The sequence below is a fragment of the Diplotaxodon limnothrissa genome, linkage group LG10 (assembly GCF_057381915.1).
Source record: "Diplotaxodon limnothrissa isolate DT_005_m linkage group LG10, D_limnothrissa_male_GT1.1, whole genome shotgun sequence".
NCBI classification, from domain to species: Eukaryota; Metazoa; Chordata; class Actinopteri; order Cichliformes; family Cichlidae; genus Diplotaxodon; species Diplotaxodon limnothrissa.
Window position 1 is genome coordinate 4,426,211 of NC_140605.1, and position 15,461 is coordinate 4,441,671.

The window sequence follows — 15,461 nt, forward strand, 5'->3', positions numbered from 1 at the left end:
GTCAGTCCAGCTCCTTCACCCACAAATGTGTGACAGAGCACCCACTGATAGGCGACTATACTATTACATGGTTTGAACTGTGATCGCTGTAAACAAATGTGCTGGCCAAATGAGAATCCTGCACGTCCACACATGCAATGTCATCCATTAACCTGAACAAATGGGCTTTTAAGCTGAACTAAAATTAAGTTACTGATCAGTGCTCAACAACAGAGCAGTATTATTAAGCCGGTCAGAGCTGATGTTAGGGTGTAATCAGGCCACCATTATGACCATTATAGCCAGATACCAGGCTGCAGATGGACTTTCAATACAGCAAACATCTTCAGTGCAACCAGATGAGCTACAAGCTCATATTTGCATGCCGTATGAGGCGGACGCCATTCAAACAACTGTAAGATAACAGGTGAAGTGAATAATAATCTGGTTATGCTGCAGTGTTCTTCCGGGAAACCTCGGGACCTGGCATTCACGTGGATGTCACAGCATCCACTCCTAAAAGCCAAGGCTACAGCGTGGCTACCATGGCTACAGCGGGACAAAGTGTCTCCAGCAGGACAGAGTGTCGGCCAACGGGCAAAAAAAAGGGCTCTGGACCAACTTCAACAACGACAGCTAAGGCGACCCAGCCTCTAAACTCTCCAAGCAAACTGGAAAAGTAAGATAGATGACAAGAATGCTTACCAGTGCAGTATCCTAATCTAGAAAATGAAAGGTTTTACGTAGGCTGTCAGAGTAAGCTACATAACCGCTCAACATGTAACCACTCTGTGCACAGACATTTGGACTGTAATTTCCATTAAAATTCCAATATTTGAAGAGCAAAAAAGCTTTTTTTTAGCCACAATTATGCGATTGACTACTGATATCATTAACGGTTTCAAACGCTGCAGTTTTGTAATGCTCTGTCACTCACCATCATGTCCCGAGTTGAGGAGGTGTTCTCCCAGGTCACAGCCAAACACCCTCTCCCGGAGGATGCCTCTCTGCTTCAGCTTCTGCTTGGTGGGCCTGGACTTCATGAAGGAGCGCAAGAAGGTGATCAGCTTCCCGTGCTTTTTAGACACTGAGGAATCAGGGAGGGAGGAAAGGAAGGACACATTTTAGATCCCTCACACAGCAATACGTGAAGGCTCAGATTTCCCACAAGATGCATTCATGCACTACAACTAAACCCCCAAGATCGCTTCAGGTTGTCCCATTGTGAATTTCAGCTTCATTGTAACGGAAACTCCTCTTTTATGCATCTGTAATTTCCTTAAGCAACGTCTTCATTCTAAAATACCGCCTTCCTGGCAATTACAAAGGAGTCCCTCACATCCATGAGCATCTATTCAAGAGAAGATACACCCCCCCCATATCAATCAGATAGTCTGAGAAAATCCATAAGCTCCTTAAATTACACACCATTTGTTTTCGCTACTTTGAAGAGACGTGGAAACGCTATCCAGTGAATAAGATAAGCTGCCTGTTTGGGAGGACAGAATTCTTGACTGCTAGGATGAGTCGTTTTACACTCTCTGGTCACTTTACTTGACACAGTTGTGTAGACTTGCTTCATGAAAGCTTCAAATGTCCTTTAAACGTGCATTTAGTTCACAACAACATGGAAAAAACAAAATGCACAAAAACTCCAGCATGTTTCCATTCACCGCTCACAGAAGCATAATGGTATACTGGTGCACTGTGTCAGTCATTCAAAGAGCAGAGTGGGTATTCAATAAACTTCACCTTCCTCTTATGTTAGCTTTCTGCTACCATCTCTTATGTTAATGGGTCACCAAAAAAAAAAAAAAAAACCCTTAAAACAGGGTTCATCATCCAGTTTGATTGTCACCTACTGGTTACCTCGTTAAGCTACCTTAACCATAAAAAGTATGTTTTTTTTATTTTTCTTATGGCCCCCGGGGCTTTTGTTACAGTTTACCCTCTCATTTTCAATGTTTTAAAAAAGGTTGTTATAATATCTTACTATTACTGAGGAGTATTAGAAAACATCTCTAAAATATATTTGTTTTATTTATTTTTTATGTAAATATTAACTATAGTAACATCCGTGTTGTTATGGGTCTGTTTAGACTTATACATATTTACTCTAAGAAAAGGGCAAAAAAAATTATTTTTTCAAACGTTTTGTTGTGAACAATATTGAAACAACAGCGATGGTGTCTGTAAAAACAACCTGAAGAACGCGGAGCCCTGTAACTGTCCGTCTGGACTTTTCCAGGGAAGCAGTAGGGATAAAGGGCGCCGTTTGTTCAGGGAAGGAGAGAAGCCCCTAACTTCTCTCTAACAGTGTTAGTGAGCTCAGAGTGTGTTTATGATTTCAGTTTTAGCCCTAATTGTCTTCTATTATAACGGGGTCGGAACCAACCCCAACGACACAAAGGTCATAATATCTGCCAGAGCTTTTTATTTAATATAACATTTAAGAGGCACTCTTATGCATTTAAAACCTAAAACTGGGTCTGTGTCGACCCTAACAAAGACGATGGGTAATGCTGTGATTTCCTTACTGGGAACGTTTTTCATTTTCACATTATATCGTCTAGCCACGGATCACTTTAAAACTCTTAAAGCATTATCAGCTGCCCTTCTGTGTACCTCCACCACACTGGAAAGCTTCAGAGTTAAGCCTGAGTCATCACAGAGAATGAAACCATGTCTAATCTTTTGTGTGTCTGCCCTCACAGACGTCAGCGGTCTGCTCTCAGCTTGTATCAACCACTTCAGTCAAGACGTTCTTTACTTATTATTGTTTTGTTTTTTAAGTTGCCTCTTTTTGATCATTATACCTTCCAACCCTTCACACTAACTACTTGTTTGACTTTCTGTCACCCTGAAAGTTATTTTTTTCTCTTTAACTTGGAGAACTGATCATCCATGCTACTGAAATCTGACACAGACTGCGTTGATTGAGAATAACAAGCAGTAAGAACCAGTGAAAGTATGAGGAAATCATCTAACACCTATAGTATCTACTGATCACTGACTTCTTGAAGTGAAAGCAACATCTGGAACTTATATATATCTTCCAACTGACTCTTGCCTGAGTGGAAAAACTGATGTGTCGCATCAGTTTTAAAAAAAAACTTGTGTTCCAGGACACATTCCTTCAACCCGTTCTAAATGCAGTCACGATCACAGCCCTTACACTCCTCATGTGTTTCACTGATTTATATTTATTTTACCTTCATATCAGATTTCTGTTATCTCCAGACTGGAAGAAATGTACGAGTTGCAAATTCCATTAAATAGATGCCAAATCTTTTTAAAAATGAGGCTTCTCTTTGCTGCCTGTTGCCAGACTGCGTTCTGCTACCGCTGCAGTCCAACTAAAAGTAGGCCACTGCTTACCGATCTCAATCGCCAGAAACGAAACAGCCCGAGTGAAAGAGCCGCGTTTGGAAGATGATGTTAAGACAGTAACAATATCTGAGCAGCCGTTTGATTAACAGACGTTGTGAAGACTTTAGGTTGCCTTGATAGAGATGAACTCAAAGATGTCCTGTTGTATACATCATTTAAAAATAAGCAGCCACCGAGCGAGAGCCACTTGTCAAGAAACTATTAGGTGAAAACGGATTAGAAGCTGCCTCTTCTGCATATTAACAACACACTATTGAGGCAAACTGCAAACTACGCTGACTTAATTGACGGTCCGCTGAGTACATTTAGACGCAAACATCCAGCTGACAGTAAAAACTAACAAGCTGGTGGGAAAGGAAAGTTACTTTTGAGCTTAATGGATTTTATGGTGCACACGGGGGGGCGCAAAGAGGAAGTGTTTCACTGGTACCGACTCTCAGTACCATCAGTCCAACTACTCCACAACATGCTACCAATCCTGTCAATTTGTGTTCACTGACGCTGAATCGTTGTCAGCTAAGGGCTTCCTACTCCAATCAGATAAACTGTGTGCAACAAAACGTTGAACACTGTCTGTAGAGAAGCATTTTAATGAAGGAGCACAATCAGCTCTGAATTAAGAACTGATCGCTCCATTTCAGGAGAAAGCAGGGCTACAGTTTACCCCTCAGGGAGAGATTCCTTCTGCTGCCATGCCCACACACAAAACCGCTGAGACAGCACAGTTGACTTTCTGTTGAGACATCAAAAAGGGCCTCAAGTATGTTTTGGTTTGTTTGTTTGTTTGTTTGTTTGTAACTGTGCAGGTTTACAATGACACGTTCCTTTTTAAACAACTCCAACGTTCTGTAAGACCTGAGAAAGAAGTGCAAAAACAACCATGATTCTCTGGAGGACGGACAGAGACTCCCATCTGCTCACTGTCAAAGGAGATGACAGCCCGGGGGCTGAGCGTGCTCGGCACTGGAGCTGAAATCCAGCTGGTTAAAAGGCTTTTAGTTTAACGATAGTGGGACTGATGTAGGCTTTAAAAAAAACTCTCTCTGACATTAATTACACGATTTGTAGCTCGTGGCACCTAAGGGGGTAGACCAGCGACTGGGTGTCCCAACGGGAACATTTTTAAAACCAAAGAAAAACTGAAGCCGCACTCACAACAAGTTTCTCACCACTCACAACTGTGAACATGACAGCTTGTCTCAAATAATGCTTCAGACCATCAACATAAAAAAGGACATTAACATTTCATTACATGTTTCAGATAGCTTATACCTTATCCTAGCACCTTTGTTGCACCACAGTAACAACATCAGAGCATCTGCTTCTTGAGAAAGTGGTATGCACTTCCATTTCCTTTACTGCTCCAGGCATAGGTGGATGTCCTGGATTTCTTATTTTTGTTATTAGTTTCCATTCTCTTCTCTGACTGCGCAGCCTTGGCTTATTACACCAACGTCTGGGGGTGGAGACTGAATTGGGTGGTCATTTATATAAATTGACAAATAAATAATCACAAGTTGGGGTGCACAAGAGCTTTTAAATATTACGTTCCAAGTTGTTATGACTCTAGCATGAGTTATTACTATGTATGAAACAAAAAAGCACCAATGCTGTATCCTACATTGCCCATGATGCCGCTGGACATTATTTCAATAGATCCTCCCCATGAAGTAAAGTTTGAATTGTGAGCTGCAATTGTAATAATTTCAAAGTAAGGAAACAGCTCAACTCAAACTCAGATGACATCAATATCTGATGACAATTCTGCTACAGGCCTTGCAACGTTGCAGCCACCCCCAGCCCCTCTGGGTTCTTATTTAAGTTTTAAGGCATGATCTACATTAACTTTAAATTCAGGAGAACATGAAAAACTGCACGTAAAGCAACCTTGCCCTCCTTGGAAGTTATATTTCTATGACCTTCTTTGCTGCGATGCCTCTCTTTTGATCACATCTCTGTTCACTCTGATTTGACAAAACCATGCCTGAGATCCAGCGAGCATATGCAACGACTGACAGACACGAAGAAATCATGAGAGTCCATGACTGAATCTTGCTTCCACAACAGATATGACAAAGCTAAACACAGAAGAGGATGGTTATAATGTCCCAGGGTGACTGACAGGTTTCAGTTACTGCCCTTAACAGACTGTAACTGTGACGAGCTCTTTCCCCAAGAGGCTGTGACAGGCTGGACTAGGCAAAAAAGGAGGCCAAGCATAATTGTAGGAACAATTAGCAACATAATAGCAAACATCAAGCTTCCTTAACGCTCTCAAACCCAAAACAGACCACCTCATTCTTTTTAATTAGCAGGGAGCTTTGCACAGGACACAGATTGGGGGAAGAGTGCAGCTTCAGAGCAATGCTAGAGTGCTACTGCTTCCAGACAGAGCAGAGCCCGGCAGCACACTCAAGCCTGAGACATTTAATATAACAACTCTGTATTAATGTTCACTGGATACACAACCATTGACAAGTGTGGATACAGCTCACTGGGGCGTCAGGATGCTATTATTGCGTTAGCTAGGATCCCCGAGAGAGTGGAATGGTGGGGAATTCAGACACTGGCCCCTCCTCTTTAGCACTCCGTGTAGATCATCAGATTCAAACATCTACGTGCTCTGAGAATAAAGTTTCCAGCTGAAATTTGTTTCACAGATGTGCCAAAAATATATTGGTTTACATATTAGTGTATTCGTCTTAAAGTCAAATCTTCACAGGCCACCAAAAGTATCTGTAAACGTCTGCGAATTCCCAAGTTAGCACTCTGCACCAACTCATCAAAGCAGCGCCAGAAAATACAAACACACACACTGCTTTCATTGTGTCTTGAAAAGCTCGTATTATACCAGGAGGAACCGCCAGAAAATTACATTAACTGTATGAAAAAGGGACATTTGTCCACTGAAAGGCAACTACTGCAGAGAAAATGTCTGCATTACTTGTAAAACTAATGCAACATAACAGGAGAAGATGCTGTGCTTCCAGCTATTAACAAATCACATGTTGGTGTTTCTGCATGCCTGTTCACTGTGCACAACAGAGCAATATGTGCCTATTACAAGGCAATGGTGAGTGATAGTGACCCTTTTGGACAGAAGGCCCAAGTGTGCAATGGTATCAGGAGCAAAGTGCCTCATTGTTTCATCTCATGGGGAGGGAAGAGGGAACAGAGGGGTGGATTTAGCTGGGTTCTGTTTGGCCAAGCAATTATTGTTTCAACCCGAAAATAAATAAAATAAATAAGTAAATGCAATGTATTTATTTCCTAACATTCTGTGCAGTTTGTCCTTAATAATAATGTATATAGGCAAACATCTGATATTCTTACATGCTGCTGTATGTTCTGACTGACAGAAAGTGTTTTTATTCTATATTTGCAGGTGGTGATGCAGCCAGAGTTTGTAATATGTGGGCTCAGGGCTGCCCGAGTATTGTACCCAATCTTTTCTAAGACCACTTTTCTTCACTGTTATTTTATTTAATTATTAAATGCTCCGATTTCTTCACACCTTTATAAAACGCTAATTTCAAACGTTTATTTTTCTAATCCTGCTTTAGAATTATACGCACAGTTTCCAGCATTATACAGCTCACTACACCACCACTAAACATGTCAACGATGAAAGTAATAGCACTTTTCCAACAACAGCATAATATCTGAAAGTGTCGGAGCTTTGCAAAACTGAATTTATGACAAAGCTGCATTGGTGTAAACTGCACACGTGTTGCTAATAAAGTGCTCGCTCAGTGAATATTCAAATTCCAGCGATAGAGGACTGAGCTGTCTTTGGTTCTGAGTAATCATCTGCCGCTAAATGTTTAACCAGATAACACGTCGACATCCTATAAACCACATATTTCAAACGCTGACGCAAAGCTTCCCTGAAGTGCAAGTTCAGAGATGTAAGATGACATTACACGAACATTTACTATGTAATTATACGTTACTAGAACCTAACACACTTAACACAATTAAAGAGAGAGGAACTGGAAAAATACGGAGTCATACAGCACAAAATTTCTCCCCTAATTTCTTTAAAACCCAGGATTAGCCTTACGTCATCCAAATCCCTTAATCTATATAAAAAACGAGAGGAAACCCCGAAAGTTTCCGAATAAAGGTTAGCTCCACAATGTGAACTCGAAACAAATCAAACGCATTTCCTTACCTCTGTTCCATATCACTGGACCTGCCTAGAAGCGTTATGACAGTTTTTCCAAAGTCCAAAGTACAACTTGGCTTTTTCTTTCGCTAAAGTCGCACCTGTACAAAACGACGGTGAAAACTCCTCTAAAAGCACCGAGGTCTCGTCAACCAAGACATTAAAAGTTTAAAGTTTAAGGCTGGAGAGCAGTGAAACACCGCAGACTTTATTTTCTCGCTCTGTCAGAGTCCGAATACAGCTGCAGCCTATCGGTTTACGACCACGCCGCTGATGCCTTCAAATGCTCCCGGACACATGGGCTTTCGTAGCTTTCACCGGTTGTTTCGGACAAAAATAACGAATTTTTATTAATTATTAATAATTTTGTTAACTTGGAACAAAAGACTTAAGCTACTTTGATGACTGATTAGACGTCATGTCATGTAGGTGATTGTAGCCACCTGTACTAAAGCCTTAAAGTCAATTTCCCTTAAATACGGCCTTTGAACTGCGCTAAATACCCGATACTTGTAACAGCATTGAAGGCAACACCGGCGTCAAAGCAGGCAAGAGGTGCTTGCACAGTGGAAAATGCTACTTCATACGACACACTCCTAACAAGCAGCATCCCTAGTTTTATTCTTCGTAATATTCAAGACCTTCAAAGGTAATTTTAAAAAAACCCAATAACTCGGTAATTAGTTTTTGTTGTTGTTTTCTTTTTACTGAGGGGGGATTGGGTGCATTTGAGAGACTATGCTGGTACATAAATGGTTGAGCTGAAGCAAATTCCAAAATGACTTCTCGTTCTTACCCCCCCCCTCCCACCAGGATCATTTCAGAGACCTCCCAGCCTGACACAATCAAACCAGACACACAAGACCAACTTGCCCAGTGCCTCTGGCCGACTGACCTCAAAAAGACACTCTAACACTTTAAGTGTGGTTAAAAAACCCTGTAAGTATTTAGCTTAGCCATGACGTTATGTCAACTCTGCCCCCTAAAGACCCCCTGAAAGCATTATCTTGTTATTTCATTAACTTGCTCAGTCCCTCAGCAAACAAACACTCGGAGTCAAAACAAAACTATTATTTAACTAACTGTTGCTAACCCAAGATCACAAGACTCCAGGCAGCCCGATTCACTGCAAGTGACTGCTTTAAGCTGATGCATATTTAATGAATTACAGACACATTTCCTTGGATAATTACAGTACGTTCACTCAAGCCCTGAACTGAAGTATACACTAGTTCTTTGCAATGCATTCCCATTCATTTGTTTTTTCCCCTTATGAACACGCCTGCACACAACAGTTCAGAGGGAAGTTACTCATCTGCTGAGCTTTAAAAAGATACAGTAGCTTCTAATTTCGTGTATCAGATGTTTGAGTTTTTCTGAGCATCTCCAACAAAGTGTCCTCCCCTTTGAAGTTCCCAGTATCAGAAGCTGCCAACACTACCTTACAGTAGGTAGGCATTTACCACTATTTACCACTATTTTATGTTGTTTACCTACTTTAAATCATTCAAATTTAGCAGTGGCATTCTGTATACTCATCAGTGTTACCAGTTTAAAATTACTGGAGGAACTTTTTTCTGTAGAACATTTAGTTTTGCAACCTCTTGCGTACAGAGCAGAGGCCTTTACCACTTTCTTTCTGAACTTCCTACGAGAAGGACCTCTAATAGAAGCCATGGGGCTGAATAAACAAGACACAGTGAGCATGGCGCTTTGACCTTTAGGACAAAACACATGACAGAACACCTACAGAGCAGCAGCCACACATGCAGTGAGATTCAGAAAACGCAGTTCATAGATTTAAAAAATGAAATTTGTAATACTTTTATGTGGTTTGAGACTGCTTCCACCTTCCTGAGTGCTATTAATATTTACACTGAAATCAATATACAAGGAAGGAAGGAAGGAAGTCTTGGTGTAGTCTTAGTAATAACTGGATGACATGGGGGGTCTTCAGCTAATGCAGCTCACCTGAACCTTCCAGGCTATTAAAAGCTGGCTCAAATGAGCTGTTCAGCTTGTGTCTTCCACTTCCAATGTATGTGTTTTAAAAGGCACTTTAACCACCAAACAGCTTAAAATGGGATGAGAAAGTAAAAATATTTACATTACACATGAAGAACTTTCACTTAATATGTACAACTCAACTGAGACTTTAGCTTATCTGTCTCCTCATAGATCTTGCAGACAGGAAGTAGTAAATTTCTGCCCTGCTATCTTGTACCATATAACAGGATGAGAACTTTGTGCTACACTAAGCATCACACAGCTGGTATTTTGCATGGACATGAATAATCCATTTGACTTCTGGAATGCCAGAAGTACAAGGATGCCAAGTTAACTGGACAGGAGAAGAACACCATGCTGTCTGAAACATAAACACGGTAGTAAATATTAATTCTTACAGTTTGGATACATGCCTCTATGTTTTTTAGTCGCACAGTTATCATGAGAAATGTATTTCTTTAATGAGGCTTGTGTGTGTCAAAATAATGTTGCAGTGCACTGAAGTGTGAAAGAAGTCTAACAAGTAAGGATCTCTATTAGCAAATGTTTTCTGTGTCACTGATGCAATGACCTTCCTTACACGCACAGTCAGTTTACAGCATAACCTGACTTGTTAGTACGTAATCCAAGGCACCACCCATACAAAGGTGCAGTTTACAGCAACAGCGTCTCATTGACGCTGCAGATAAACACATTACGCAGACCTTGGACAGTCTCACAGCACCAGGAAATGATCTGAGATCCTTTGGAACAGGAGACAAATCTAACTCTGTCTCACACATTCTCTCCTCATTTCCCTCACATAAGCAGCTGTCTTGGCTCATATATGCTCACAGCTGCCCAAATCACTGGTCCCCAGACATGATGAAGCCTGCACTGAGGAGGGGGATGGGGGGGTGCATCTGGGTCAGTAACTGGTAGGTCTTATGGGTTGTCTGGGGAGAAAAGAAGTCGAACCTTCCTTGTTTATTGAAAGTTCACAACTCTTTTTTTCCCCCTTTACCATGAAGCTAGTACAGTTTGATCCCAGTTTCCACTGCAACACAGGGCGAGCACACGGTATGAGGGATTAATAGCTCCTAGCTTGTATGGTCTTTATTTTAACTGGAACAGCACAGTGTGTTAACAATTTCCATCATTTTACTGGGAAGCGGCAAAGGTTAGTGGTGAACTGCGTTGATCTGGGCAGCGGAGGCATATTTTTCCAATGTTGTGTGGCTCCCTGCAGGAATGTGCTCTTTCAGTCACCATGGAGAGGGAGACAGATTCTTACTGTTGCAGGACAAAGCTTAAAGCTCAATGGATGGGTTTACAGGCCTTCACATTGTGAAAGGATTAAATAAATCAAGGCTGGCTGGGACCTAGCACCACGGTACCCTGCCATGGCCTTACAGCTTTGACCAAACAGACGCACACAAACAGCTGGCCCTCATCCAGACAGGATATTCAGCAACAATGAGTAACCTGGCTCACCCCTAGACTGATTTACATACACCTAAAGAGGCCATGGCAGTGAAAAGAACAGGGGCTGGAGGGGGAAGACTGTTCACTTACCCCCCATATCTATTTGCCAAACTTAAATATATTAAGCAATGCTATTTTCTTTTACAGACAGATGATACAATGTGACATATTTAAACACACCCATAAAATATCCACATAGTAATAAGGACTTTGGAGCGAAAGAAAGAAGTGTAACAAATTTAAATGGAAACATGACTTATTTGCATTTGACAGATGTTTTCAAAACAAAGATAATAATGTGCCGAGTCAAGTGAAGAAAACTATAAACAAACACTGCAAAAACCTCCACACTTCCACACTATTGTGGCTTTACCGATAATTTACAATCAGATGGTCCACCGTCAGAGTGTGGAGGAAAGACTGTGTTAAAGGTCAAAGAAAAGGTTTAAAAGAGCAACACCAAAAAAGTGCACAAGAAATAACAGCGCGTGTTAACAAGTGTACTGTGACAGGCACACTAGGACTAGTCCTAACAAGGCGACACAGTGCAAACACATCACTCAAAGGAGAAGAGTTAATTTTTGGTTAGCAGGTGGTGGTTGTGCAACACACCAAGGGGGTTTTTGATTGCTTTTTTTGGTCTACCTGAACTTATGCTGTAGTGGTTTAGCGGGTCGGCCACCCATGCACTGTCCTGTATTACACTCTCCATCTCCAAGTCTGCATGCATCCCGATGGACAGATGGGCCAACAGACATTTGGATGGATGGATGGATGATGGAGACATGAGAGAATCAGCAAAGGGAGAGAAGCACTTCAAGTTAGAGAGCAGATCAACTGTGCACTTTGGAAAACTGAGGAAATGACACTTTAAAAGAGCAGGTAACAGAACACATAATTATAGTTGTAGTACTGAATGAAAATGAATACTGAATGAAAAAAACTACATGAATTTAAAAAAGTGAAAGAAGTTCAGTTTAACTTTGAAGTTATAATCCTTAGGATTTTTATGAACTCACATCTTTTTTTTAAATTACATACCTACACATGAGGTAATGGCTTGCAGATGCACACACAAACAGCTATGAACAAGAAGTGGCTTCTTTAATTTCTTTTCAAATTTGCCTGAGAGAAGCATGCATACCCCTCACCACCTTATCACAGTAAAGTGGTCAGGTACAATGTGGCTTGGGTGATGGTCAAGGGCGGGGGGCTGTGGAAACAGTCTTTCCAAGTGCAGCCCCCATGAGGGGCTGGAGGGGAGTCTGGTCAGAATGGAGTTGCCCTCGGTGAGCAATACGTCCTGAATGTCATCGGCAGTTATGGACTGAACAACAGTTCAGAGTGCCCAGCCTACTTGGAGTTGCTGGGTGTGGTGCTGAAGGGTGCTCCAACTGATGTCATTGTCCTACTAAGAGACATCAATGCTCACCTACACAACGACAGTGAGACCTGTAAGGGCAGGATGAATGGCCAGATTGAGTTGAACCCAAGTGGTGTTCAGTTATTGTTGTTATATGTTGCCAACTGATCACTACCCAGTGATGTGATGGAACAGGTGGTGGGAGAGAATGCTAATTAGGTCTGGCGCACCCAAACGTATTGTGAGGGTGTTCTGGGAGTGTCCCAGGAGTGTCCCAGGCTCTTATCTCAATTTCCACCTCCAGTAGAACTTTGACATCATCCCCGTCATCCCAATGAGCTGGCTGTAGCTCAGGAGGTAGAGCAGGTCATCAGGCTCAGCAGGCTGACTGGAAGGTTGGTGGTTCGATCCCCTGCATGCCAAATATCCTTGGGCAAGATGCTAACCCTAAGTATGTGTTAGTTAGAAAGCACTTAAAAGCATAGAAAAAAGTGCTTGTGTGAATGGGTGAATGTGGCATGTTGTAAAAAGCTATATAAGAATCAATCCATTAATCAGTCAGGCCATAATACATTCATGTTTCACACCCTCATTATTGAAGGAGGCGCTGCAAAGTGTTCGGATACTGTTGTGCTGTCCTATAAGCAGACTGTAGACAGTGGAGCCATCAACTTGAAGGCAGGCCGAGCAAAATGCAGTTTTTGCAGTAGCTGATCTAAAAACTCTTTTGTAGGAAAAGTTTGGTGAGCCCACTGAACAAGACTTTCCATCTGCCAAAACTGACTCAAGAAAGGCAAAGCAGTGCTCTACTCACAAACTGTGTAGTACAGGGGCAACTCTGCTATCACTCTATAACCTCCTATAACCTCTGGGTGGGTGAGCCCCTGGAGTGTAGAGTCACCCTGTTCCTTAAGACCTTGGGTGTTACAGGGCCGTGTTAGCCGACACGCCACTGCAATATCAGGTGGACATCTTGGGCAGTGCCTGTGGAAGACTGGAGTAGTGATCGTCATCCTTAAGAAGAGGAACTGGGGTGTGTGCTCCAACTACACAAGGATAACACTCCTCAGCCTCCCTAGGAAGCTCTATGCCAGAGTACTAGAGAGGACAGTCCATCTGTTAGCCAAACTTTGGATTCGGGAGGACCAATGTGGTCACGGAACTCTGGACCAGGTCTTTATCTAATCAAGGAAATTCAAGTGTGGATGGGAGTTTAGTAAGCCAGTGGAAGTGTAATTTGTAGACTTTGAGAAGAGTCTACAAATTACAACATAGCAACAACACAGGCAGACCGATTCCAGGGTCTGCCCGTCAGCCTGCAGTGAGCTCTGTTGTCAGATGGAGGCAGTGTATAAAGCATGCATTACAACCAGTCTGTGGGCCACTCTTGCTCGTGTTGTTGCTCCATCAACCAGGGGTGCCTTCAGAATGTTTTGATAGGGGTGGGCCACTAAAGGTATTAGGGCGGCACATAAAAAAAGGAATGAAATGACTGCAGGTCAGCAAAAACAACTTTTGATTAGATGAATAATGGGGTGGTTTTTATTGAACTGGTTCTAGTGATGGAAGATAAATATGACAGCAATTTCTTTTGTTTACTGCCCGCAGAATTTGGGGAGCTAGTTTATGAAACATTGTTAGTGCCAATAAATCAAACAGGACTAAAATCTTAAGGATTATAACTTTACTTATGCTCATCAAATTTGTGATGTACAAAATCATAAAAAAAAAAAAAAAAGTGTAAATGTGAAAATACTTCTATATGTATGTGCGTGTGAACAAGAGAGGGTGGTGTGAGCAGAGAGGCAGGTGGAGTGTGTATACCAACACGCACAGGGGGGAAAGAGACTCCAAGAAGCAGGCGGCAGGCCAGAGCAGGGGGAGGCTGAAGCAGAGGAGTCACAGTCAAATGCAACAAATCAAAACACATGCCAACACTACTGTACATCCATGTGCAATGAGATAGCAACAGCATTAATGATGTACTGAGACAGTGGAGAGCAAACGATGCACATTTTGAAACATGTACAAAGACATTCCACTTTTTAATCTGTGACTTATAATAATACTCCTGAGCCAAGATATTCTCGTTTAGTGTCCTGTAAATACTAGTTGGCCATCTGCACGGTTTCAGGAAACAAAGACTTCAGCTTAGGGCTGTGCGATATGACCAAAATCTCATATTCCGATATAAGACATTTATCGTCCCGACAACCATATGTATCACAAAAATGTTACATTTTCTGTAAATTCTGTGAATCTCAGGCAACTTGACTTGCGTGTTTTCAGCTGGGGGTCGTGTACCTGGAGTCGAGTGGTTTGACCGATGCGTGAAACCATACATTTTTAGACATAAGTTGTAACGACCGCCTTTTTCTTTGTATTTATTACACGGCGTGCTGCGGGGAAAAGCCTGTTCTAACATCTGAGTCTAAGGTTTCTTTTGAGCACCTGACGGCTCTTTTTTGCTTATATTACAAAAATGGTTTTGAAATAATATTAAGATGCTCAAACAGAAAAACATTAAACGCAAATATATAAAATATAACTATTTACAGAGAGACAGGAATAAAAAGGACCCTTAAAGTGGAAGAGCCTCAGGGAGAAGGAGGAGGAAAAAAAAGAACATTGTTTCTGCCTCATCAGAAAACTACTGATTGCTAGAATGAATGGCTTTGGCCGGACCCTTTGAACTGGGTCAGAGCATCACGTCACCAGGCTGATTGGTTGTCGCGGCGCGACTTGATGCTGGAGTTCAGATTTTTCCAACTCGAGCGGTAGACGCGATAAGCGCGAATGCACAGAATGCACCACACGAACTGCAGCGCGTATTTTACTTTGCGCTTCAAACGCATCAGTTGAGCTACTTGGTTGTGCGAATCAGGCAGAAAAGCGTTTTCGCGACGCAAATCTACTTCTGAAGTTTCGCGCGACCCCCAGTCGCGCTTCATCGTGCTCCTTCATTGACTTTACATGTAAACCTGAAGCTCTGGTCGCGTCTATCGCGTTCAGTGTGAACGCACCGTTAGGTCCTCGATTAGTTTTGACTGGTCCTTCTGTTTGTCATCATTTCAGTTTATTTTGAAAAAT

The 15,461-nt window shown here is 42.0% G+C and overlaps 1 protein-coding gene across 2 annotated transcripts in view; it reads right to left on the bottom strand.

Annotated features, from left to right (window-relative positions):
• The window catches only part of arhgap32b (Rho GTPase activating protein 32b), a 127,954-nt gene that overhangs the window by 10,132 nt on the left and 102,361 nt on the right, over positions 1-15,461 (bottom strand). Inside the window, exons 12-14 of one of the 2 annotated variants that reach the window (XM_085364282.1) lie at positions 14,206-14,256; positions 11,654-11,728; positions 917-1,066 (exon numbers count right to left, since the gene is read on the bottom strand). In XM_085364282.1, coding sequence (XP_085220408.1) covers positions 917-1,066; positions 11,654-11,728; positions 14,206-14,256 — 276 coding nt within the window. Of the gene's footprint in view, positions 1-916; positions 1,067-7,543; positions 7,803-11,653; positions 11,729-14,205; positions 14,257-15,461 lie in introns of those variants that run through there. The other variant, XM_085364283.1, reaches the window with a different exon arrangement.